The sequence below is a fragment of the Tursiops truncatus genome, chromosome 8, assembly GCF_011762595.2.
Source record: "Tursiops truncatus isolate mTurTru1 chromosome 8, mTurTru1.mat.Y, whole genome shotgun sequence".
In the NCBI taxonomy this organism is placed as follows: domain Eukaryota; kingdom Metazoa; phylum Chordata; class Mammalia; order Artiodactyla; family Delphinidae; genus Tursiops; species Tursiops truncatus.
Window position 1 is genome coordinate 78,638,059 of NC_047041.1, and position 27,869 is coordinate 78,665,927.

A 27,869-nucleotide genomic window follows, 5' to 3' on the forward strand; every position below is an offset into this window, starting at 1 on the left:
CACAGACTTCACCCACCGTATTCAGTGAGAATTTCTGCAAAGAAATGGAAACTATAAAAAAAGAATCAAATGGAAATTCTGGAATTGAAATATAACTGAGATAGGGAACTTGATGGATTTAAGAACCATTTGACACAGCTGAAAAGAGAAACTACAGAATATGTGAAAAGAAATTTCCAGGAAGAGAAAAAACAATGAAAAGCAGAAGAGTAAAAGTCATAGCTAAGACAATAAGAAGGTACCATGTAATATAATTGGAGTCTCAGAAGTAGAGAAGAGAATAAAAGTGGCAGAAGCAATATTTGAAGATATAATGGTTAAGAACTTTACGAAACTGCTGAAAAATAATGCAGACACAAATTCAGAGAGTCCTGTGAACCCAAGTAAGAGAGGTAGAAATAAAATTACATTTAGGCACAATATAGCAAAACTACTAAGACTCCAAAGACAAAGAGAAAACATTTTAGGAAGCCAGAAGTCAGATTATATTCAAAGGAGCAACACTTAGAATGAAAGCTGGCTACAAAAGCAACAACAAAAACCAGAAGATAATGAAATGATATCTTTAAAGTGCTAAAATAAAACACCAAACTGGAATTCTGTACCCAGCTAAACAGTCTTCAAGAAAATAAGTAAGATACATACATCTTCAGAAGTAATTGAGGTTATGAAATTTAAGATAGGGAGATTATTTTAGATTACCTGATGGGCTCAATCTAATCATATGAGTGCTTAAAAGCAAAAACTTTCTCTAACTGTAGGCAGAAGAGATGAGGCAGAAGGGAAGGTAAGAGAGATCTGAAGCATGAGAATGACTTGACCTGCCTTTGTTGGCTAGGAGATGAAGTGATGAAGAGGACCACATGCTAGGGAATAGGGGTGACCTCTAAAAACTGAGTGTCTGCACAATGCCAGGTACTTTAGCAAGTTTGGACTTGCTCTGAATTCGAGCTGCCTGACCAATAGCCAACAAGAAAACAGGGACATCAGCCTTACAGCCACACAGAATTGAATTCTGCAAACAACCGGCATGAGCTTTGAAGCACATTCTCCCCCAGAAACTCCAGATAGGAGACCCAACTAGCTGACACCTTGATTACAGCCTGTGATACTCGAGGCAGAGTAACCAACTGAGCCTGCTGGACTTCCAATCTACAGAACTCTGAGATAATAAATCAGTGTTATTTTAAGTTGATATGTTTGTATTAATTTTTTAGCATTGCAATAGAAGCCTGATATAAATGGAAAAATTCACAGTAAAAGATGAAGTTTTTAATAGTTCACCTCAGTATTTGATAGAACATGAATTAAAAAATAAGTCAGTAAGAACAAGATTTGAAGAACACAACCAATTTGACCTGACTTAATATATTCTTTAAAAGCATAATTGAAACATTTACACCAACTCTATGCTGGGCTTTAAAGAAGTCTCCACAAACTTCAAAGAATTAACATCATTAAAAATAAGAGTTGCAAATTTAAAAAGAATATACATTAATTTAGTGTTGCTGTTATTACTTTGGGTTAAGGTAAAGATGAGACATAAACAAATGTAAAATCTCATAAACATTTGTATAAGAAAACTTTTGGAGAGTTTGACAGATCATTTTAATTAAAAAAAAAATTATTTGTTCTCTGACCCAGCAAATTAGTTCCTAGGCAACTAGTACACATGCAGACATGGGAATACAGTAGTCTCCCCTTATCCAAGGGGGAAAACATACCAAGACTACCAGTGGATACCTGAAACTGCAGATAGCACTGAACCATATATTTACTGTTTTTTTTTTTTCCTATACATATCTACCTAAGGTAAAGTGCAATTTATAAATTAGGCACAGTAAGAGATTAACAACAACAATTAATAATAAAATAGAACAATTCTAACAATATACTGTAATAAAAGTTTGTAACTGTGGGCTCACTCTCTCAAAATATCTTCTGTACAAATTTAATGCCTTTTCCATCTGAACTAAGCACTTACCATGCATTGTGGCCATAACTTTTGCAATTTGAGGTTCAAGAGCAAAACTAACATGATTTCTTCCTCTTTCTTCATGACTTCATGGATAGAGTATTCGCTCTTCTCATAAATTTTAGCAACCACAGCACGTGATTTATTTTTCTTTCCTTATTAGGTCTAGAATTTTCACCTTTTCACTTAAAAGGAAGCTCTTTATGGCTTCTCTATGGCAAACCCAAATTGCTAGCATCACTACTCTTGCACTTTGGGGCCATTATTAAGTAAAACAATGGTTACTTAAATACAAGCACTGCAACACAGTGACAGTCGATCTGATAGCCAAGATGGCTACTAAATGACAAATGGGAAGAATATGATGGACAAAGAGATGATTCACATCCTGGGAAGGACAGAGTAGGGCAGCATGAGATTTTATCATGATACTCAGAACAGTGTGCAATTTAAAATTTATAAAGTTTTTATTTCTGAAATTTTCCATTTAACATTTTTGGACCTCAGCTTACTGCAAGTAACTGAAATGGTGGAAAGTGAAACTGCATATAACTACTGTATATGGGCATGCTCTCTGACATGCACTGTTCACCAATAGAACAATGGTTAAGTAAATGATGGTACATCAATTCTCACAACTATTAAAAAACATGCTAGATTCTTTATGTATGCACCCTAAAACTGTTCAAATAAACTAAACAAATAAAAACAGTTGTAGTTTAATATATATACAATATGTTAGCATTCATGGGAAATGTAACCAAAAGCTAATGAGTTAATTATCTAATACAAATATTATACACACACTGTAATGATAACCAAACTGTTAATAGGCATTCATCTCTAAGATAGCACAGAAGATTGAGGTTCTGGGAAAAGTTGAAGAGGGCACTCTACTGCTATAGAATCTGAATATTTTAAAACCAAGATTATATGTTAGTTTTTCAATTAAAATGTCCCATGCACACTTTTATGAGAGCAGAGACATCAAGTGATCTGCCAACAGAAAAACAGTAAATTCTACACTGTTAGCTGATCTTAAGAACATAGAAGATTGTTATGTATTACAGAATATAATATTCTTAATTATAATCTTCAGTCTTTAACAGAGGTTAAATTTAAAGAAGGGTGGAAGTAAAATTATCTTATCAAAAAAAGGTAAAATAAAATAACTTTACTGCTAGAATTATTTAGAACATCAAGCATACTTACTCTTATACCTTTGAAAGATACTGGTTAATTGAAATGATTCTGAAGTTAATTCTCCCATTTTCACAAAATAGCAAACCTACTAAAAAACTGACTGTTCTGTTGATTGATATTATAACAGAGGCTACTTCTTAGAAATAATGTTTATTTACTTAATGAAATAAAATCTGTACTTACAACAAGGAGAAGACTGAACTGGTCCAAGTTGTGGAAAGTTCATAAGAATAGAAACCCCTGGTAGATCATTTTGCTTTGCATGTTCAGTAGTTTGGTCAGCCCAAACCACCACTTTCTTCCTCTCTACCAAATGTTCAATTTCTTTGAAGTCAGACTCAAAAGTAGCATTTAACAGGCCAGATTCTTTTAATGCACAATACTGTTTTCTTAGGGCTGGAAGTAAAGCATTCAATACTCTGCATACAGAAGGTGACAAGAAAAGAAAGATAAATACTAAATTTTAAATACATTATTATGGTTCTATGCAACATCCAAAGTAATAGCAGATGATTAAAATGGTTCCCTGTACATATTTTCCTTTAGAATATTTCAATCAAATACCTCAAATATTCTTAATACACTAAGTATAGATTGGAAAGAATGTTGGATGGGAATTACAAGCACCAGGCTGTAGTCTCAGCAAGTCTTCACTTGCTTCTATATGACCTTGGATAAGGCACTACCTGAGGTTTCTCCTCTATAATGTGGGGTACAACTGGACAGCCACTACTTTCAATAGGAGATTGTTTTCAGAACTATGCAAAGCATAATGTGGTTTACAAATCAAAAATAGTGTTGTTATTGTTATTAAATACTATGAGATTGAAATGAAATATTAATACACTGTCAAACGATGAAGGTCAATTTAGGTATATAAGATTTAAAAAATAAAAAATGAACAAAAGTCAACTTTCCTTGAAGTTAGCTCTTCATGAGCTAAAGCAATAGCTTTCAAAGCCATTCGAAGGAAGAATTGTGGAAAAGTATGGTGGGTATAGGAAAATGACGGGGCATTGGATTCTTGGCTCTGATTCAAAATCTCGCCTATTGCTGTCAATCAGAGCAGTACTAAATGCATCTTTTTATGTATTAGACCTCCATGAAGAGTGTTCACTGAAGAAATGCCAGAACTAAAAGTTATAAGTGGTTCCTAACTTTTATATCAATGAAGACATCAAACAACATGAATAATCTTGAAATGACTTAGTCCTGGTGTTCCAGCTGACTCATAACATCCAGAAGAATAGAACCATCTGAAGTAGGAATAGGGCAGTGGGAAAAGAATAGGCACTAATTTTAACACTTAAGGAAATAACTACTTTATTAACTAAGAATCTTAAATATTTAGATAGCAGTACAAATAGTCTGTGACATTTTTCTTTTTGGTGATAGTGGGGAGTATGCCATTTAAGCCAAGTAGGTAACAATTGTAGGGAAAAGTCATTAATCAGAAAGTCAATAAAAACAGTTATTTACAACTGCTTTCCTTTTGGAAAGTCTAGAATTTTGATTCACCCTGCTAGGCACAGGGCGCCTATTCAACCAGCTCCCAATAAAAATCCAGGACACTAAGTGTCAGCCTAACGAGATTCCAAAGTAGACATCATTTCACATGGGTCATTACAACTTTTTTCTGGAGAACTTAAGCACAACTGTGTGGGCCCACTGGATGAGGACACTTGAAAGCTTACAACTAACTGGTTTCCTTTGTTCTTTGCCCCATTCACCTTTGCCTTTTGCTAATTTTGTTTTGTATGCTTTTACTCTAATAAATCATAACTATGGAGTCAACTATACGATGGGTTCTGTGAGTCATCCTAGTAATTATCAAACATGGAGGTGGTCTCAGGGACCTGGACATATGTTATTTATGTATATATGTGTGCATGTATGTATGTTTGTATGTATTTATGCATTCATAAATTTATTTTTAAGTTTTTGGACTCGATATTGATATATATTGCAAAATGATCATCACAATAAGTCTAGTTAACATCTGTCACAGAATTCTTTTTCTTCTGATGAGAACTTTTAAGATCTACTTTCTTGGCAACTTTCAAATATGCAGTACAGTATTATTAACCATAGTTGCCATGCTGTACATTACATCTCCATGATTTACTTAATAACTGGAAGTTTGTACTTTGTGACTCCCTCGACCAATTCCCCATCCCTGCCCCCAACACCCCACCACCAACCTGTATAATCTGTTCTCTGTATCTATAAACTTGGGTTTTGTTTTTGTAGCAATGAACACAGGTGTGCTTTATATTTTGTGTTAGTGTTTTCATTTTCTTTGAATAAATACCCAGAAGTGGAACTGCTGTATTATATGACAGTTATTTTTACCTGCCTATGTTTTCTACTCAGGGTTTTATGGTTTCAGATCTTACGTACAAGTTTTCAATCTATTTTGAGTTGATACAATTGTGTGTATGGTGTAAGATATCCTTTGGCTTGTTGCTGTGCACTTTTCCCAGCACCATTTATTGAAGAGACTATCCATTCCCTATTGTATATTCTTGGCACCTTTGTTGTAAATTAATTGATCATATATGCATGGGATTATTTCTGGGCTCTCTATTCTGTTCCATTGATCTATGTGTCTGCTTTTGTGCCAGTACTATACTGTTTTGATTACTATTGTTTTGTAGTATAGTTTTAAATTGGGAGTGTGGTCCCTCACACTTTGTCTTTCTCAAGAATGCTTTGGTTATTTGGAGTCTTTTGTGGTTCCACACAAATTTTAGAATTGTTTGTTCTAGTTCTGTGAAAAATGCCAGTGAGTATTGATAGGAATTGTTCTAAGTCTGTAGATTGCTTTGGGTAGTATGGACATTGTAACAATACTAATTCTTCCAATCCATAAGCATGGAATATATTTCCATTTATTTGTGTCTTCTTCAATTTCTTTCATGAATGTCTTATAGTTTTCAGTTTTCTTTCCCCTCCTTGGTTAAATTTATTCCTAGGTATTTTATTCTTTTTGGTGCAATTGTAATGGAATTGTTTTCTCAATTTCCTTTTTGATAGTTTGCTATTAGTGTATAGAAACACAATAGATTTCTGTATATTGACTTTTGTATCCTGCAACTTTACTGAATTTGTTTATTCTAATAGTTTTTTGGTTGTGTCCTCAGAGTTTTCTGTTTATAATATCATGTCATTGGCAAAAGTGACAGTTTTACTCCTTCCTTTTGAATTTAGATGCCTTTTATTTCTTTTTCTTGTCTGACTGCTGTGGCTGGGACTTCTAATACTATTTTTTTTTAAAGTTAATTTTTATTGGGGTATAGTTGATTTAAAATGTTATGTTAGTTTCTGCTGTTCAGCAGAGTGAATGAGTTATACATATACATATATCCACTATTTTTTAGATTCTTTTCCCATGTAGGTCATTACAGAATATTGAATAGAGTTCCCTGTGATATACAGTAGGTTCTTATTAGTTATCTATTTTATATACAGTAGTGTGTACGTGTTGAATAAAAGTGGCAAGAGTGGGCATCTTTGTCTTCTTCCTGATCTTAGAGGAAAAGCTTTTCAGCTTTTCACCACTGAGTATGATGTTAGCTGTTGGCATGTCATATATGGTCTTTATTATGTTGAAGTATGTTCCCTCTATAATCACTTTGTTGCAAGTTTAATCATAAATGGATATTAAATTTTGTCACATGCTTTTCCTGCATCTATTGAGATGATCACATGATGCCTTATCCTTCATTTTGTTATCACACTGATTGATTTGCAGATGCTGAACTATCCTTGCATCTCTGGAATAAACCCCACTTGATTGTGGTGTATGATCCTTTTAAAGTATTGTATTGGTCAATTTGGTTTGCTAATATTTTGTTGAGGATTTTTGCATCTATGTTCATCAGGGATATTGGCCTGAAATTTTCTTCTCTTGTTCTATCCTTGTCTGGCTTTGGTGTCAGGGTAATGCTAGCCTATAAATGAGTTTGGAAGTGTTCCCTCCTCTTCTGTTTTTTAATTGAAAGAGTTTGAGAAGAATTGGTATTAACTTTTCTTTGAATGTTTGATAGAATTAACCAGTAAAGCCATCTGGTCCTGAACTTTTGCTTGTAGGAACGTTTTTAAGTACTAATTCAATCTCCTTACTAGTAATTTGTCTGTTCAGATTTCTTATTTCTTCATGATTTAGTCTTGGTAGGTTGTATATTTCTAGCAATTTATCCATTTCTAGGTTGTCCAATTTGTTGCTATATAATTGTAGTAGTCTCTAAGGATCCTTTGTATTTGTGTAGTATCAGTTGTAACATCTCCACTTTTACTTCTGATTTTATTTATCTGAGCCTTCTCTCTGTTTTTCTGCATGAGTCTAGATAAAGGTTTGTCAATTTTATCTTTTCAAAGAAGCAGCTCTTGGTTTCATTGATCTTTTTTGTTGTATTTTAGTCTCTATTTCATTTATTTCTGCTCCAAGCTGTGCTATTTCCTTCCTACTACTAACTTTGGGCTTTATTCTTGTTTTTCTATTTGTCTATTTTTTGATTTTGCTTTTGATTTCTTCTTTGATGAACTGGTTGTTCAGTAGCATGTTGTTTAATCACTTGTTTGTAAAATTTCCAGTTTTCTTTTTGGAATCATTTCTAGTTTTATACCACTGTGGTCAGAAAATATGCTTAATATGATTTCAGTCTTCTTAGATCTGTTAAGACTTATTTTGTGGCCTAAGATATGATCTATCCTGGAGAATGTCACATGTGCAGTTTAGAAGAATGTATATTCAGTGGCTTTTGTATGGAATGTTCTTTATATATCTGTAAAGTTTGTCTACTGTAACATGTTGTTTAAGGAAGATGTTTCCTTATTGATTTTCTGTCTGGATGACCCATCCATTGATGTGAGTGGGGTATTAAAGTCCCTTATTCTTACTGTATTGCTGTCTATTTCTCATTATGTCTATTAATATTTGCTTTATATATTTAGGTTCTCCTATGTCAGGTGCATAAATATTTACAAATGTTATATCCTCTTGTTGGATTGACCTCCTTTATCATTATGTAATGCTGATCTTTGTCTCTTATTACAGTCTTTGTTTTAAAACCTATTTTGTCTGATATAAGTATAGCTACCCCAGCTTTCTTTTGGTTTCCATTTGCATGGGATACCTTTTTCCATCCCTTAACTTTCAGTCCGTGAATTGTCTTTATGTCTGAAATGAGTCTCTTGTAGGCAGCATATAGATGGGGCTTGTTTTTATATCCATTCAGCCACTCTGTCTTTCGACTGGAGCATTTAGTACATTTACATGTAAAGTAATTATTAACAGGTATGTACTTACTGCCATTTTATTAATTCTTTTTTGGCTGTTTGGTAGTTCCTCCATTCCTTTCTTCTCTTGTTCTCTTCCTTTGTGGTTTGATGACTGTCTTTAGTGGCATGCTTAATTCCTTTCTTATTATTTTTTGTGCACCTACTCTAGGTTTTTTTGTGGTACGAGGGCCTCTCACTGTTGTGGCCTCTCCCGTTGCGGAGCACAGGCTCTGGACGCGCAGGCTCAGCGGCCATGGCTCACGGGCCCAGCCGCTCTGTGGCATGTGGGATCTTCCCGGACTGGGGCACGAACCCATGTCCCCTGCATTGGCAGGTGGACTCTCAACCACTGCGCCACCAGGGAAGCCCTCTACTATAGGTTTTTGCTTGGAAGTTTCCATGAGGCTTACATATAACAACAAATTTATAACAGTCTATTTAAAGCTGGTAGCCACTTAAATTCGAATGCATTCTGAAGGTCTACGTTTTCATCCCCCACCACATTTTATGTTTTTGACGTTATATTTTATATCTTTTTATCTTGTGTATTCCTTAAGGAATTATTGTAGTTAGTTATTTTTACTACTTTCTTCTTTCAACCTTCATACTAGCTTTATAAGTGATTGATGAACTCCTTTAGCTCTTGCTTGTGTGGAAAACTCTTTTATTTCTTCTTCAACTCTGAATGATAACTTTGCGAGGTAGTCTTATTGGTTGAAAATTTTTTTCTTTCAGCACTCTGAATATATACTAAATCTTTTCTTTTTTGTTTGTTTCCACTCTATAAGCTCAGGCTAAGACAGTTCATCACACCCATTATTTTTTGTTATTTAATCCTTTTAAAATTGTTATAAGGAAAGTATAATTTAACATATAAGAAAACTAAGGGTTAGTGAGGTAAAATAATTTATGCAAGGTTATAGTGCTCATATAAACTAGAATTCAAGACCAACTCTAAAACTCATACTCTTTCTACTATATTGTATTGCCTCTGTAATGCTCTGGTTCACCAATTTTCAAAGTTAGAAATCTTTTTGCCCATTTTGAGGCAAAAATGTATCTTAAATATATTAATCTATTTGTATGGTATATCAAATACAGTATGGTCAAAATAAATTAATGTTTCTTTGATAACTTTAACTCTTGCAGGTGGTGTGAGTACAAGTAAATGAATGTTCAATGTATGCTCTAGGTATAAATATAGAAAGTATGGGGTGAGCTTCTATCCACAGGATAATATTTCCCTAAAGTTTTTCCTTCCCTTTTTCTTATTCTTTTAAAAAATAACTATGCTAATATAATTTCCTTTAAATTAAAAGTATGGAAAATTAATTACCAGTTATTTGAGAACACTAGAAGAACTCCAGTAGAATTTTAGATTGGCAGAAAGCTCTTAGAGAAATAAATTTCTCATTTTTACAGAGCATGAAAGTGACACCTAAGGAGTTGACTGACATATCCAAGGTAATAAAAATAAAAGATCAAGTTATACTTTTTTACTATTACGTTTCAAAAATTAAAAGGTGTTACTACTGAGTTAGTAGAGAGAGCATGAAAGAGCTACTATAGCATCACGTAAAACTTGGGACATGATGTTAAAAAATATACTCTTTTAATAACTTCATTTTAATGATAGCAAAAAATCATTCTGGAATTATGAATGCTTAAAAACTGTCTACTTAAAAATTCAGTTGGTATTAATAGTAGTAGTTTCTAGGAGGGGACAAGGATGGCTAGAGGACAGGTAGAAGACAGACTCTTTCACTGTAGAGGCATCTTTGAAATTTTGTATTACATGACATATATTACATAAAAATAATAAATTAAAAAATGTTTTCAAAACTATAAAGCACTATAAAAACTTAGTTAGAGGAGAAGAACAACATCCTTTATACTTTCTCGGTGTTTTCTAACTCTGCATGATTTCTGATGCTGGCAGACACTTAATAAAAAATATGTACCTTGTACTGGATAAAATTAAATTTTCTGGCAATGGAAAACTAAACTTCTATGCTTCAGGTTCCTTAGGTCTATAGTATTAAAATTTTTAGAACAGGTAAATCCATGTACTTACGCCTCCGTCTGCCTGTGTTGCTGTTCTTGAAGACAAGCTAGATCCATCATATGTTTAATTTGTGTTTTCAAATCTTTGTTCTGGAGGTGCAAATGGTGGCAATGAAGTTCTTTATTGAGTTCCTGGGGAAAACAAGACACACTATACCTCAGATTCATTTAAAAATGTTAAAATTAAATCAATTTTAATAAAACTTATTTTATATTGGTGTCAATAGTTTTAATTCTTAAAAATATGAAGTGGTATGTTTAGGAACAATTTGAAAAACAAGTGTTCTGGTACAGGTGGTCTATGACTTACAAGTTTCAAATTTCCTCAGAAACTGAACATCAGGAACTCAGAACAAATTTTACTATAGTGACAGTTTCTTGGTCTATCCAACTTGTTCATAATACTTTGAAAGTACATGAATATGGCCCATTTTTGCTTAAATGTCATTTCTTCAGGGAGGCTTTTCCTAAGCTTCACATTTAAAGATGGACATTCTCCACCCCTGATAGTTTCTGCCGTAGCATTGATTAGTAACAATTCCATTTATTTATTTGTTCGTAGATTCTCCATATTAGAATGTAAGGTATACCACCAGGACAGGGGCTATGTCAATACAATAAAAGTTTCATACAATAAAAATCTCTTCGGGGGCTTCCCTGGTGGCGCAGTGGTTGAGAGTCCGCCTGCCGATGCAGGGGGCACGGGTTCGTGCCCCGGTCCGGGAAGATCCCGCATGCCGTGGAGCGGCTGGGCCCGTGAGCCATAGCCGCTGAGCCTGCGCGTCCGGAGCCTGTGCTCCGCAACAGGAGAGGCCACAACAGTGAGGCGCCCGCGTACCGCAAAAAAAATCTCTTGGGAAATTCCCTGGCAGTCCAGTGGTTGGGGTTCCATGCTTCCACAGCAGGGGGCATAGGTTTGATCCCTGGTTGGGGAGTTAAGATCTCACATGTCGCGAGGTGTGGCCAAAAAAAAAAAAAAAAATTCTTACCTTCACCCAGTCTTGGTATAAGCTTCATTCTAGGCCAAAAGTGTAAAAAAGTTTTCGTAGGCTCCCTTATGTGCATATGCCCAAATGTTCTCTAATCTACCACCTAAAATTACTTATCTTTTCTCAAATCTACTAAACCTTAAGTATGGAAAACGTCAGCTAAGTGGATACACTAAAGTATGAATGGTAATAATCCAGTAGCATTCTCAGAATCTTAAATTGGAAAAATTTTAGTTAATAAAATAAAACGGAGTGAAATATTTTGGACATTGTAAGGGGCTGAGACAAAAATCCTATAAGCAGGGGAGCTGTGCCTAGATACTTCCTACAGATAATTCCCATAATCCATTTTAGGTTTTCAATACTCCTTCCCAACCTGCAGTTGGCCACTGATTCTCTGTAAGCTTAAAGTTATTTTTTTCTTTTTCTTTTCTGTAATACTTCCTAAGCTAGTGGCGGGCACTATGACAGGGAAACAATGTAATTCTATGTGTCTGAGATATAGTAAAGTTGGGGGTTGTTTATTCACATGATTCATAATTATATTTCAAGAAATACAGCAAGTATTTTAGAGCAAACTCTCTTTAGGGAGTCAGGATGATACGGTTAGAGCACTGGCCTATGAATCAGGTGATTTTAGAGATGGCTCAACTATGACACACATGCTACCTGGAACCCAAAATATGGTCTTTATGCATATCAGTTTACTTGACTAAAATTTAAGAGCTTGCCTAGATGATCTCTTTAGTCTTTTCCAGTCAAAAAATTCAACGACCCTAAAAGTATGACCATGTTTGTCAAATATTCCACCTTTTCTCTTAAAAAAAAAAAAAAAAACCCTTCTTTATTTACTCCCTCTGTTAATCTTATTGTTTTATCTTCTTGCACCACTCTTAAAGAGACAAGCCTTGACTGTATAATTATTTTACTCAATAATTGTTCTTGGCTAGTTTGTTGTCTTTGAGAAACAAAGTTACAATATGAATCTTTTTCTTGTTTTGATACACTAATGACTGAATCTGATTGGAAGCGCATAGCCTATTATGAGAGCTACGGGGAGGTTAGTAATAGCTGAAGTAAGAATATAGTGAGAGGTAATATATAAAATGTGAAAGGTCTTCAGGTGCCATGCCAGACCTGGGAAATCATAACAGAGTTTACATTAGGGAGAAAGTACTGAAGAGTGATATGATCGGAGTTACCTTTTAGAAAGCTCATTTTGCTTGCAGTAGAGAGAATGAATTGCAGTAGAATACGAATGGAAGCATAAAGGTCAAATGTACCAGTCCAATAATGGGGGCTGGGAGTCTGAATTAGGGTAGTGGCAGGGGAGATACAGAGAAGTGGATAAATTCGTGAGGTTAAGAGGTAGATAATGCAGGAGGGTACAGAAAAAAGGGCAGCAATTTGAAAGTCGCAGTACTGGATCTCTGTCCAGAGTTGTACAACTGTGGATAAATCTTTTCACAAAGTTATGTCTCAGTTTGTTTATGTAAGAAATAATGGCTTATACATAGATAACTGTTTCAGCTGTGAAAATATCCACAGGAAAAAAAAACTGAGAGTGGGATTAGGGTGATGGGAATGGAAACAGCTTTAATTGTAATTTTTTCAAAGTATTCATAATAAAATGCATTAAAAAACAAGAATTTAAAAATCAATTCCAGATTCATATTCAGGTGTGAAAAGTCCTGCTTAAAAGAGTAATAGAAGACAGATTATTAGAAAAATTAGATTTGACCATGGTGAAAAAATTTAAATTTATTGAAAATAACCTGAACAATATTAACTTTATAAATGCTACTAAGTAGCCAAAAAAATAGCAATAATAATATTACTAAAAAGAATACTGAACCATTTTAAAAATTGGGAATTTAATTTTTTAATTTAAAATTTAAATTTAATTTAAAAATATGGGAAAACAAAGGCAAACTAGTAAATAGCTACAATTGAGGTTTTTGCTTCTTTTAATATTAAAAAGTTCTTAAGTACTCCTCTAGTTGGAGTTGGGCTATATTTTAGATTGTTGATTACACAAATGTACTAGATTATAAGTATAATGTAAATTAAGCAAGGCTATTGAGAGATGAAAATAACATTTTAAAATGTATATCTATTAATTCTTTTTATGAATATAATGCCACTTGAACTGTACACTGGTAAAATTTATGTTATATTTTACCATATGCCAAAAACATTTTTTAGACCCTTCATGAGAAAGTTTTTGCTCACTAGAATGGCTAAATATTCTATTAGAACATCATGGCCGTAAGTAATAGTAAACAAAACTAACAAAAATACTTGTTATTTTATGTCATTTTGACAATGATCACCTTGAGAATAAGACTTCTTTAGATATACATAGTCTCTAACAAATAAGTGAAACATGACAAATATAAGTGAAACAAACCAAAAACTACTATAAACATTCAATATCTGCTACCTTTTCAAGAGAAACAGCTCTTGCGCACTGAGTGAGAAACACTCGTTTGGCCAGGATATCAGCTGTTTTCTCTGAAAACATATCCGGACTGTGGCTTGGGGACCCTGACAGGTACTTTGATGGAGGCTGTTGCATTCTATGATGGGCCTCTACAGCTTTAGATTCTCAGATCAAGCATGGAATTTCAGACGTTACCGTTTGAAAGCCTAGTTAATCCCTATTATAGATTACTGATTAATCATTGTTTTTTTTGCTTATTCCTTTTAAGTCATGTAAATATGTCCATTACGTAATCTTAAGAGGCATATGGCATTTTAAAATAAGTGCGCTTTAGTTTTCTTCTAGAGCAGATATTCTTAATGTTGTATTAATGGAAAAAATGACCCAAAAAAAAAAAAAAAGTAAAATTGTATGAATGTGACCCCCCCCCCCACAATCGTCCATCTAGGAGAAGATCTATATAATAGCTCTTTAATCAGATTCTCAAAGGCATCTATGACCCAAAAAGGTCAGAAACACTGTTCTGGAGGAAAAATAGCAAATGTATTTTATAATACAGCTAATGCTGCTGTGTTCCTTTTGTGCACACCTTTCTTTGGTTATTGATGTCTATGATGTTGTGGCCTAGAATATTAAACTATTATTTATCAACCACTCGTTATGTATTAAGTGGTGCTAGGCCTTTGCATACGGCATTTTATTTAAGTTCATAATGCCTTAAATATATTTTAAAGATGAGAAGTTAAGACAGTGAAGTTAAACAACTTGCCCCAAGTTATATGGTTAGTGTTAGAGTTAGTATTCAACACAACTATTAGAGTTAGTATTCAACACAACTATCAAATAATGGAATTACCAACCACTTCAACTCCAGTGTCTATCCTCTATCCAATATTTACATTCTTGCTATAGGGAATATTAATATTCTAAAGTGCTTTGTCAATTAAGTTAAGTTATAAAATCTCATTAAAGTATGCTTTGTACTACATTTAATTCCCAATCTACTGAACTAACTGGCTGGCATACTTTCATCAAGATATTGTGAAGACTTCTAGGACTGCTGAGTGTCGATTAAACTGTTGGTTGGCCCTCAATGAATTTCCACACTAAAGAACTATTCAGTCTCTGTTTATCCTTGGCCCTCTTCTTAGGAAACAAGGTATCTGTTGCTCACTGCTCCAATTTTACTACCTTGCACTGTCATCATTCACTACTCCTGCTAGTCTCCTCTCCCTTCAGTTTGAGCTTCAGTGTTAAAAGGATGGACATTTATATCGATTTTCCTAGTTATGATGCATTGGTTAATATCTTTAAATTATAACAAAAAATTGATATCTTTGAATATTAACAGTCACTAGCTGCATTCATTTGTACTGAATATTTTATACTCCATTTCACCTGTATTTATTTTCAGTTTAATGCTTTTCTAGAAATTTTAAGATTTCAGAGCTGATACATAATATAGACTTTCAGAAGAGCATCATCAAATTAAAGACTTTAGATACTCTTCCTTTAAAAAAAAAGAGTATAAAAAAGTTGTTCTTTTAAAGTATTAGGTATTTAGAGATCAAAATTAGTTACTTTGTAGCAGTTTGTTTGCTAGCTGCTTATTCCATATTAATTTGCCCCTTCTTCCTTATTAAGAGAACTCTAATTTTATTCAGGATGATAATATGTCCATCAAAACACTCACCCTTCCAGATTCCCCTGTATCTAGGGATAGCCACGTGACAATTCTAGTCAATTCAGATATGTCTGTTAGGGATTTCTGGAAAAGTTTTTGCTTTCCCAATACAGATATCTCTCTCCCCTTTCTTTCATTCCTCTTCTGGCCTAAGTGTGAACTCAAGACTAAAGATGGAATAGTGTTATCACAACTATGAAAAGAAAAGTATAATGATGACACTGAAGACATTTGGGAGGTACTTTATTAGGAATGAACTGCATACTTCTGTAGCTTACTATTGTTAAGGGAGAAAACTATCTGTAACATTGTAGCTGAACACAATTATGATCTGATTCAGCCATTAACCATCATTACCCATCGCTACTCTTTATAAATATAAACTTTTGCCATTCTAGGTGGAATATCTTCAGTTTAGTACATAAAAATAAATGCATACGGCTTTCAAACTGGCTTTCTTTAGCTATAATACAAATAATGCTGACCACATTTAAAACTATTTTTGCACAAAATATCAAGTATTAAAACAAACTTAAATTACCTACATGATGAAACCTCAAGTACAGTCTGAAATAGAATTACTTCATTCTAACTTAAGAGTTCCTCATAAAAGGATGCAATCACTTAAGAATAACATTTAAAAGTAACTTTACTCTTCTGAAAGTACAAGAAAGGCAAATCTAATAGGTAATCAGGGAGGCAGAAGGTATATTCAGTTAAAAACAGTAAAATGAGTCAAATCTCCGGGAGATGGACCAAAAGTTGTCTTATGAAAGGTATTTACTCAACAACAAAGACAATGGGTTTAAGGAACTCAGTTCTTAGAAAATAAATCTGAATCTACAAACACATATGTACCTTTGGAATATGACCATTTTGACCTAAGAGTCCCATTTCAGTTTCCACACGATGGAGCCAATTAGTATTCTCATCAAATTGCTTCAGTTCCTCTTCCTTTTTCTTCTCCAGGTAGCAGCGGCGAGTTTTCAACATTGCGAGTCTATGATCTCTTTTGCAAGTGGCCTGAAAAATAATGCATTTAATAGTCAACCTTTTATGATACGTGATGTATGTGATATTAGTACAGTAGTATATTTCCTTTTAAGTGTGCTATTGTTGTCTATTAAATTAGGCTATACTTTTGTACTTAAAGCTATTTCCCCTTTGAAATCTCACAACTACTGCTTGCAGGAAAACAGGAAATTGAGTTGAGTCATTTTTATAAAATTACATGTTGAGAGTTTATGACTTTAAGAAATACAATGGCCAAATTGAAGACTATCACTTTTTTTTTTTTTTTGCCAAAATACATTCCTTTAAATGTTGCATTTGAAAAGTTCATGTGAGGCCTGATAAATCTCATGATTTCCTTACTCAAAACAAAATAGATACATGTCCTGCTCTTGTCTTTCCTTCAGTTTGAAAGATGTGAAGAAGTAAAGTATTCTATTGTTGTGGTTTTGTCTACAAGGCCTTTAGATTGGCTGTTGCCAATGAAAGAAAAGACAGCTTATATCCAGGTGTCATAAACATCTGATCTCGCCTGATGGTTGGTTCAGGACACATACTGGATAGTCCAAATATTTTTGGTGTTTTACCTACACATGAATTGAGATCAAAACTGGCCTTCTGGTTTTTTACCCCAAGGGTCTTGCACACTATCATGGGCCAGAACAGCTTGACTTCTTTGGACTATTTTCCAAAAGACACTAAACTCAGTAATCATCAGATGTGATAGCTGGACCTGAGACAACAGATCCCCAAAGATTAGAACAAGCACTTGTAGCTGCTTTTGGAAGTAGGGATGAACACATCCTATGAAAAAAAAAGAAAAATGGAAAAAAAAAATGAAGAAAGGAGCAGGAACTACATTTGAACTTGATTAAAAACCTACTCTCTTTAGGAGATTAAGTTCTACTTCCTTATTATCTTTTATAAAAGGTAAGTTGACATTTTGAGGAAAAGCCAGCCATTAAAGAAATTTGCAAAAATAGGTAATAATGTCACTCTTCTCACTACCTCTTTTTGTTTTAGAAAATAATTAATTATTTTTCATTAAAGTGTTACGTTGTCATGCAATGGGTAATTGATTGTTCTTAAGTTAGCTAATACATAATGTATTTTTGTAAATTTCAGTTTAAATTTCTAATAGAATATTGGTAGATGAAATCCACATAAACAAAAGCTCTTTGGGGTCCTAATATTTTACTTTAAAGCAGAAAGGGGTCCTGAAACCTGAAAAGTTTAGAGCCACTGGTATCCAACAGAAGGTAGGATATGTGGCTTCTTGACTTTCTTCTGCTATTCAGCAGGTGTGAAAACTTAGGCAAGTCAATCTCAGTGGCTCTTCAGTCACCTTATTTGAAAAATGAACATAAAAGTATTGTACCTGCCTGAAGGAAGGCATTATATCAAACTACCTTTATTTTCCTTTAATGTTTAAAAATGTTGTAGGTACTCTTAGAAACCAGGGCAGGACATGATCTGCGGGTCTGATGGCAGTCAATATTTAATACCAAAAGATCCTGACTAAAAATCCCAGAGGGTATGTTTTTTGAGTTTGTACTTCTAATGTTCATCAAATGTAGACTGTATGATGGTTCTCCATGCGGACATTTTCCATCAGGGTAATTCTTATTGAATTACTGTTCTGAAATAAATACCAAGTAAGTGTTTGGAAATAAATTCTACAATATGTATGTTAAACCCTGACATTAAAGTTAATTGTTTCCCATTAAAGTTTCAAAAAAGCTTTACATATTTTATTAACAAAATCTCCAGAATAACACAAAAGGTCTCGAGTGAGAATAAGCATGAAATTCTAAAATTTAGGTATTATTATTGCTTTGTGCAAAAGAACTGACTGCTAACACGGTAAACTGATTATTTCACTGAAAATAATTTGTGTATTATCTTTATATGACTATAAAATTACCCCGGAACTTCACTTTAATACTGTTCTCAGAGTCCATACTCAAGAACCATTTATAGCTTAATCAGTGAGATTCTTTCAGCAATTATGAGAGTAAACCTCTTCAGAGAGGGTCCAAGACAAATGTAAAATTCCTTGACCTAGCAAGCAGTTTAGTAAAACTATAGTTTGACACTTCTGTGAGAACAAACTCAGCCTCTAGATGTCTTTCTATGTTTTTCAATAGTGTACAACCAATAAACTTAAGAGGTTTTATTCTCATTGCTTAGGTAAGTCTCATTAGCTATTAGACTTAGCTATTCTTAGTCTCATAAGAATAGCTATAAGAATTGGAACATGGATTGAAATGACCAAAAGTGAGATATCAGAAAAGACAAGTGGGGTGAAAAAAGCAGAATAAAGATGAAAACAGAAAAAAATTACAGAAACCAGCCAAAGCCATTTCCTTACTCTATGTCTTAATGTTTCCAAGCATGCACATTCACAATTCAATGGGGTAAGTAAAACAGGCTAAAATAACCATGATTTAAATTAGCTTGGGATTAAATAGACCAAACTTACTAATTGTACTAATATTCTAATGTTCAAAAAATGGCAATCTGATTCTAAGCTCTGATAATACACTACTCATTTGCTTCAAAGACTGCCTTTTGACTACACAAATAGACCATATAATTCTTGGCAACCAAAGCTTCCACAATTTGGCCTTTTATTCTATCTGGAATTGACTAATTCCCAATATGGCAAAATATGTCTTATATCATGTGCCATTTCCAATCTATTTATAGTGGTTAACTCTGGCAACTTCAGATTCAGAGAGAAAGAGTGCTGTAATCAATCAATGATATCTGCTATGGGTAAAGCAGTGGGAATTGGCAGGAAGTGTTGAGAGTATAGTTATGTACTTCCACATACACTGACCTACAAATATGCTGTGCTCTGGTCAAACTGGTGTCCTCATTTGAATACACTATTCCTTTTATTCTTTGCCCACTAATATTCTCATGCAATGCCCAGTATAAATCTCATCTCTCCACTAGGAAGCCTTTCTCCACCACAACAACTGGAAGCCACTGTTTTCTCCTTTGAATGGCTATAGCACTTAAAGTACTTATAGTATAGCAGAATGATTAAAAGTGCAGACTGAGGCCAGACATCCAGAGTTTAATATTGGTTCAACCACATTAATTAGGTGTATAACTCTAGACAGCTTACTTTAATTCTCAGTATCTCTGTTGCTCACAAATGGTGATAATACAGGATCTACCTCATAGGCTTGTTATAAATACTAAATGAATTAACCCATGCAAAGGACTTTGAAAAGTGTCTGGCACGTAGTTAATGCTCAATAATATTAGCTGTTTTTATTATTGCTCTACTCCTTACATCACAATCATATAGTGCTGTGTCATTTTTATATCAGTTTATTGCTCCAACTAGCTTATAAATTACTGAAGTACATATATTGTCTTATACTTTTTTTAACCTCTATTGTGTCTAGCACAATGCTCTGCATATAAACAAAAGTGTTCAAAACAAGCTGTTGTTAAAAGTTGAGATATTAAGTCACTAGCAGTTTTCCATGACTGAATTTCTTGCCTTTTTTCAAGAGATAAATCAGGTAATTGCACTTTCAGAGAATTGATATTTATTTAATGGATACCTACACAAAATTGAGAATTATTATCCCCACTGAAAATAACTCTATAATAAATGCAATTAATTGAGATAATACATACAACTTTTAGAATAGGTAAATATAGCAGTATTTCAGAATTCCATTTAACAAACATATGAAAGGATTTCACAACAACAAACTGATATATTAATTCTATGAGATATTCTGTTATTTGGAAGTCATGAAGGTCATCAAAAATACTGGCAACAATTTTGCAGTTCAAGAAAGTTAAAGTACAACTACAGCAACAAATTTCAAATAAAGATATAAATTCTATTTTTCTTCTGCCTTAAAAGGATGTGAGGAATATTTTAAATGCATTTGATAAACAAAATCAAAAAGAAATTTTCAGTATTCAATACATTATAAACTATAGGCCCTATGCTGTACAAAAGTAGATCTCTAGGGTTTATTTGTCTTGTATAACTAAAACTTTGTACTCTTTGACTAATACTTCCTGGTTTCGCCTTCCGCACAGCCTCTGGCAACCACCATCTGATTCTACTTCTGAGTTTGACGATTTTAGATTTTTCATATAAATGGTATCATGTAAAATTTGTCCCTCTGTGTCTGGCTTATTTCACTTAGCATGTCCTCCAGGTTCATCTACGTTGTTGCAATTGGTAGAATTTTCTTCTTTTTTAAAAGCTGAATGATAGTCTATTGTTGTATACTTAAAAATGGCTAAGAGGGTAGGTCTCATGTTAAGTGCTGTTATTAATATAATACTACTACTAATAAAGAGGGTGGGAGGAAACTTTAGGAGGTAAGGTACAGGCTTATAGCATAGATTATGGTGATGGTTTCACTAGTATATATTTATCACCAAACCCGTCAAGTTGTCTATATTAAATATTTATGGGTTTCTTCATACATCAATCATATATATCAATAAAGTGGTTTAAAACAAAGATAGCTTCAATAAGGCATAATAAATGCATATTCGGTAAATAAATTACTAATTTTGATAATACAGCTTAATAGCTACTTATAAATTCATAGTCATGATATATTTATTAATACTTTATGATTAATTTCTTAGCATATCACATCTTTCCCATTTCATAGGCTGACAAAAACCTAAAATGTTAGTTTCTTAAAGCACTATACTACTAAGTATAAAATAGTACTTAAAAATGCAATTAACCTTATCATCAATGAACACCAAACTGGGGGAAATCCAGTATTTTCAAAATGTTTATTTTTCTGATCTTTGGTGCTCTGGAGTTGCACACCTCCAAGTATACATTCTTTTATCCTGCTTAGAACTCATGTTTCTTGAATTTACATCTTATTCACATCTTAATAGTCCTAGAAAATTCTGAGCCTTAGACTTTGCACATTATCCTTTGTTCTTTTGCACTAATGTATCTCCTTCAGAATATCTATTAGATGAATGCATGACTTTCTAGTCTATCTTTCAAATAGCAACATCTTGTTCACATCTATCTTTTTATCCTGTATGTGGTGTGATTTCCTCAGATCTCCCAGTTCTTTAATTCTCTCTTTAGCTATAACTAACATGCATAAAAGGAAAGGGATAAGAGCTCAGGATCTGGAATCAGCTGGCTTGAGTTCAAATCATAGCTCTTACTCTATGAGCTGGGTAACCTTTGGCAGAATGACTTCTCTGTGCCTTGGTTTCCTCATCTTAATTACAAGGACAATAATATCACATAGCCCACAGGATTTTCTGAGAATTAAATGAGTTAATGTACGTGAAGTATTTAAAACATTGTCTAGTATTGTACCTATAAACTGAAATTTTAAGTTTCAGTAAATAAATCTTTACTTTCTGGAAGTGTCATTTGTTTTCTTCTCATATATGTATGTTCTTTTTTTCTTTGATTCCTTTATTGTTAAGTCCTTCTTTGATGACTTTATTCATTTTTATAGGTTTTATCAGATTGCTATAGTATCTGACGTTTGGGGGATTCTGTCATATTTGCTAACTCTGCTGACTTGCTTGTGGAGGATTGTTTCATGGGTTTTGTAAGTTTGGACAGTGAGCTCTCATTAGTGGTTTGAATTGAGGATCTGTTTCACTAGGCTGATTCTGCTTTGCCTCTGCTCAGTTTCCTATAGATTATCACTGCTCTGATACCATTTTCTGTGCTAATGTCTCACTTTAGGGATTTGCTAAATAAAACACATGGATTATAAAAGTATAATCTATAATGAAAATCTGTAGTGAAAAGTATATCTATAATGACAGTCTTCAAATGAGACTTTTTTTTCTTACCCTAGGCTTGGTTCCTTGTTTTCCTGTGCTAGTTGGTAAAATGTTTGCTCCTGCTATATTTCCAATATGAAGAGTGAAGGTCTCTGAGATTCCTGGCTTTATGTGGGGACTGTCATTTCTAACTCCCTGTCTCCCTCGGGCCCCTTACCTAAGTAGTGGTGTACATCAAAGCAGGGTTGTGAAAGTGGTCTGTGTGTGTGAAGGGGAAGGGCAGTGCACTACTACATTAAATAATAAAACTGATTAAAAGTTGATCTGGTTTTTTTTTTAGCACTGATGCAGTGGAAACTGTAACAATGTCAGTGACAAAATATTCTTCCCTGGGGAGGAAAAAAACCTCCCATTGGTCTAAGTTGTAAACTACTCCCTGCATCTGGGGTGGACTGTTCTCACTGCCCCATGTTGGTACCCAACTCTCCCTGAGTGTGTTACCTACCTGTTAAGCATTCCATCATCCTCACAGAAGCAACAGTCATAACTGAGATTTTAGGGGTTTTGTTTCCTTTTTGTTTCTCACACCTAGGAATTTTTTTTCTTGTAGGCTTAACTATACATTTAAAACAATGTCTTCTACATTTCCTCTAGCATTTCTAGGGATTTGTAGAGAATGGGTGATTAAGCAACATCGCCTATCAAATTTCTAGAATTATAAGTCCCCATTTTTTTTTTTTTTTTTTTTTTTTTTTTTAGTCCCCATGTTTTTACATTCTCTACAATTTAAGGATAAAGTTGTTAAATACCTTTTCTACTTTGTCTTCAGAGCACATCATTTCTATTTGCTTATGGCACTGTTGTTGATAGAATGATTTAAGTTCATTTTCTTTAAGTAACATTTCTAACTTCAGATATTCTTGCCTGATTTCTTCTCGATTCTGGAACAAGCAGTTCAGAATTTCTTGAAATCTACCAAAAATAAAACACATAGAATCTCAGTATTTTGTGACAGATAATGCAAAGTTTACTTAAAGAAATGCATGGGAAACCATAAACAAGACGAAAAGACAATCCTCAGAATGGGAGAAAATATTTGCAAATGAAGCAACTGACAAAGGATTAGTCTCCAAAATATACAAGCAGTTCATGCAGCTCAGTATCAAAAAAAGAAACAACCCAATCAAAAAATGGGCACAAGACCCTAAATAGACATTTCTCCAAAGAAGATATACAGATTGCCAACACACACATGAAAGGATGCTCAGCATCACGAATCATTAGAGAAATGCAAATCAAAACTACAATGAGGTATCACCTCACACCGGTCAGAATGGCCATCATCAAAAAGTCTGCAAACAATAAATGCTGGAGAGGGTGTGGAGAAAAGGGAACCCTCTTGCACTGTTGGTGGGAATGTAAATTGATACAGCCACTATGGAGAACAGTATGGAGGTTCCTAAAAAAACTAAAAATAGAACTACCATAGGGCCCAGCAATCCCACTACTGGGCATAAATCCTGAGAAAACCATAATTCAAAAAGAGTTATGTACCACAGTGTTCACTGCAGCACTATTTACAACAGCCAGGACATGGAAGCAACCTAAGTGTCCATCGACAGATGAATGGATAAAGAAGATGTGGCACATATATACAATGGAATATTACTCAGCCATAAAAAGAAATGAAACTGAGTTATTTGTAGTGAGGTGGATGGACCTAGAGTCTGTCACACAGAGTGCAGTAAGTCAGAAGGAGAAAAACAAATACCGTATGCTAACACATATATATGGAATCTAAAAAAAAAAAACACACAAAAAACGGTCATGAAGAACTTAGGGGCAAGATGGGAATAAAGACACAGACCTACTAGAGAATGGACTTGAGGATACGGGGAGGGGGGAAGGGTAAGCTGGGACAAAGTGAGACAGTGGCATGGACATATATACACTACCAAACGTAAAATAGATAGCTAGTGGGAAGCAGCCGCATAGTACAGGGAGATCAGCTCGATGCTTTGTGACGACCTAGAGGAGTGGGATAGGGAGGGTGGGAGGGAGGCACAAGAGGGAGGGGATATGGGGATATATGCATACATATATTCACTTTGTTATACAGCAGAAACTAACACAACATTGTAAAACAATTATACTCCAATAAAGATGTTAAAAAAAATGAAATGCATGAACAAGAGAATATACACCATTCATAGAATTAGCTTCAATGATAAACAGTAAATAGGTTTGAGTGACTTTTTTCCTATTCAACAACAAAAATGTTTGGAATGGGTTCTGAACTTTATTTTTACAGCACTGGGTTTCTCTCTCTCTCCTCCAAAGATCATGTTATTAAAAGATATAGGTATTTTAAGGTCTATGGTATTAGTCATATACTGTATTTGGTCTGCATAATCCAGTAGCTTACCAAAAATAAAATATTTTGTATGTAAGAAAAGGATGATAAGGTGGACCTGTACTCTCCCAATTCATAAGACCTCAGAAGCAACACAGTATTATGTGTTCTTCTGGTGTTGGCTCGCTGTGAAGAAATAAGCAGTGGGTGGCATAATCATATGGTGCCTCTATGGCGCCCTAGGGAAAGTGAGATAGCCAGTTTTTAGCTTTAGAACTTGTTACAGTGAAAACACACCATATGGTTAGGTACCCCCTACAGCTTGGCTAAGAGTCAGCTGACAATGCCAGGACCGAAAACATCCAAGTTTACAATGTGGTAAATCTAGGAAAAGCCCCTCCACTGTGGTTCCTCCAAAGGGCAATATAGATATAGGGAATCAAAGTTGGGGAGTGTGACTCACATCTCCTGCAAATGCATAAAGACCTCAAGCTGAATCACTTCTATGAAAGCCCTAAAAGGAGCCTGCAATCCTGCGTTCTCCAGGGTCAGCAGAATATTGGTCACAGATCAGGTCTGAGCTACAGTAACAGTATAAACAATCGCACATAGGCAAACAATTTTTCTCTCAAAGAAAAATTAACTTCAAGCTTTTAAAATAAAATGGTAACAAAGTATATGCATTTAAAAATAAAGTTTCTTTGGCCAGAATTTTAGATATATTTGTAAGGATCTGTGGTAAAAACACTGACAATTTACGTCAGTAGTTCCTAATGAAACTATTGAGAATGAATATAAACCACAATACATCGACTTTACTGCAGTTTTGTCAAACTGATAAATATTTCATAGGAAGTATGTATGGACATTGCAGTTTCACTGTATTATATTACAACAAGGCTAAGGCCACTAAATGATTTGATAAGTTATCTTTAGGTTACAACCAAAGATAATTTCTTAGTTTTCCTGGAACACTTCACCCAAGGACATAGTTAAATATTTGTCAATTTCAAAATTTTATGGTCCAGATTTATTTTAGTTGGTGGTGTATAGTTTAGGATGGAAGGAAGGGAATTAGTATCAAAGGTTTCTAGAGAGCTCTTTTTTAAAAAAAAACTGTCATTTTTAAAACAGACAGCCCTAAGGGATTGACTAATAACTATTTTCTAGTCATTTAAAACATTCAAATAGCTAGAAAAGAAAAATCTTTGCTAATAACTTTAGGTGACATATGATAAACTCTAGACAATTTTCTTGGTATAAGTCACAAGTGAAGTTTTATAATTACTCTGTATAAAGAACAACTGTACTTTCTTTTTATGATTTTTTGAATATTATCTTTCCAAATAGCTTTAATAGAGAGCAAATACTGTATATTCTTCCCTTTATCTGTTTAAACTTCATAAAAATGTTATTTTTTAAAGAAAATGAAAATTCATGCCATTAAAAAAATTCTATGTGAAGTATGATCAAAGGTATTCCATATATTTATTTAAGGAGACAGATACTTTTGTGAGAAAATGACAAAGGCTATGGGGTATATAATTTTATTATTACCTGCTTTATAAATACAAGTAAATTATTTAACCTGTTGAGTGAATTAAAACTCAAAGTTTTTATTGTTGGTTAAGTCAGGTTGAAATGCAAAAAATATCCAAATAAGTGTTTATTTCATAGCTCAGGCCATCTCCTTCTTGAATCATTTTACCAGAAAGAAAGAGTCAATGACTTAAAGCCACATCAACTCCAGAAAAGTCTACCAATTTGTAAGGTTTTAATTGGTAACTAGATCTGGTTAAGCACTGCTGAGCAATTTTATGCAAGCAACGACTCCAAATTTGAGCAGTTGGTCACTGCTTTAATTTTCAAGAAACATGCATCACTGACAAGGTATCTGGTTGCATGAGGACCAATCCCACATTTGACTAACAAAATATAATAACACAACCAATAACATAGCAGAGTTAAAAGCTTTCATTGTTAAGATTAAAGGAATATGAGGAATCATTTTGCTTAAGTTATTTTTTAAAAGACACTGTAAAATTGGTAGAATATAACAAAAAGCATTGTAAGACTATTAAATATAACTTTATTTTGTCAATGGGTTGTTAGGGGGATTAATAGAAAATAATTTAAATACTTTAGGAAATCTCTGGTATAAACAGAGCTATTGTACTATAACAATACATAGGTCAACTTTATGCTATATGAAAAATGGACTCATTATCACTGATAGAGAGAAATAACTGTTTAATTACTTCTTATGGTATTTGTAAAATAGCATAGCATGGGAGCAAAGGATTAATACTTGAAAGAGATGATATATATTTCTTGCCCTTATCTGTAAGTTAGAAAACAATACCCCACTTCAAATTTCAGAGTTGTTATAGTGATCAGATGAAATTAATGTGGGCCTAAAAATCATCAAAATCTACACAGCCAGCTACAAACAAAGTGTTATTTTATTAGAAGAAGTTATCTTAGCATCTGGGGTCAACTGAGGCAGAAAAAATGATTTTTTTCAAATCAAGGATATTTTATATAAACGTCAATACACAAATCCAATTTTTAAAAAGTGTTGTACTTGAAACTAGGTTGAAAATCACTGCCAACTAGTCTTCCTTATGTACCCTAAAACATCTTCTACAAACTCAAGAGTCCCAAAACAGTATGAATAATCAATGGCTTAAGATATAGTTAGTTTTCATACTAATGATAATAGAAAATTAGCTTTGGAGAATAATTACTCAATTTTAATCAAAGGTGAACAGATTCCTTTCCTACAGGGCCTCTTAGAGCTTCTAATATGCTGATGTACTTTGGAAACCTCTTAGATTCCTTAAGTAAGGAATAATTTTCAAACTTGTTTGATCCAAGAATTCCTTACTGTCTGCTTAAAACTACTCAAGATTTACAGCTTTTGAACTATTGTCCCATCAGGACAACTTGGAAATTGTCTTAATTGCTTAGGAAAAAAGTACTTGCAAGTACTGTATTACAGCTTTCTTTTTTTAAAATTTACCTGCTAAGAGCTTAGAGGGTACAGATCATATTTCTGTGTCAATTTATATCACTGAGAGATGTCCCTTCAA

At 33.8% G+C, this 27,869-nt stretch overlaps 1 protein-coding gene across 2 annotated transcripts in view; it reads right to left on the reverse strand.

Annotated features, from left to right (window-relative positions):
* KIF18A (kinesin family member 18A) overlaps positions 1 to 27,869 on the reverse strand; it is an 80,320-nt gene that overhangs the window by 30,088 nt on the left and 22,363 nt on the right. For both annotated transcript variants that reach the window (XM_019948502.3, XM_073808723.1), the window contains 4 exons: positions 23,234 to 23,396; positions 16,500 to 16,664; positions 10,536 to 10,657; positions 3,362 to 3,597 (listed from right to left, as the gene is read on the reverse strand). In XM_019948502.3, coding sequence (XP_019804061.1) covers positions 3,362 to 3,597; positions 10,536 to 10,657; positions 16,500 to 16,664; positions 23,234 to 23,396 — 686 coding nt within the window. The remainder of the gene's footprint in view (positions 1 to 3,361; positions 3,598 to 10,535; positions 10,658 to 16,499; positions 16,665 to 23,233; positions 23,397 to 27,869) is intronic.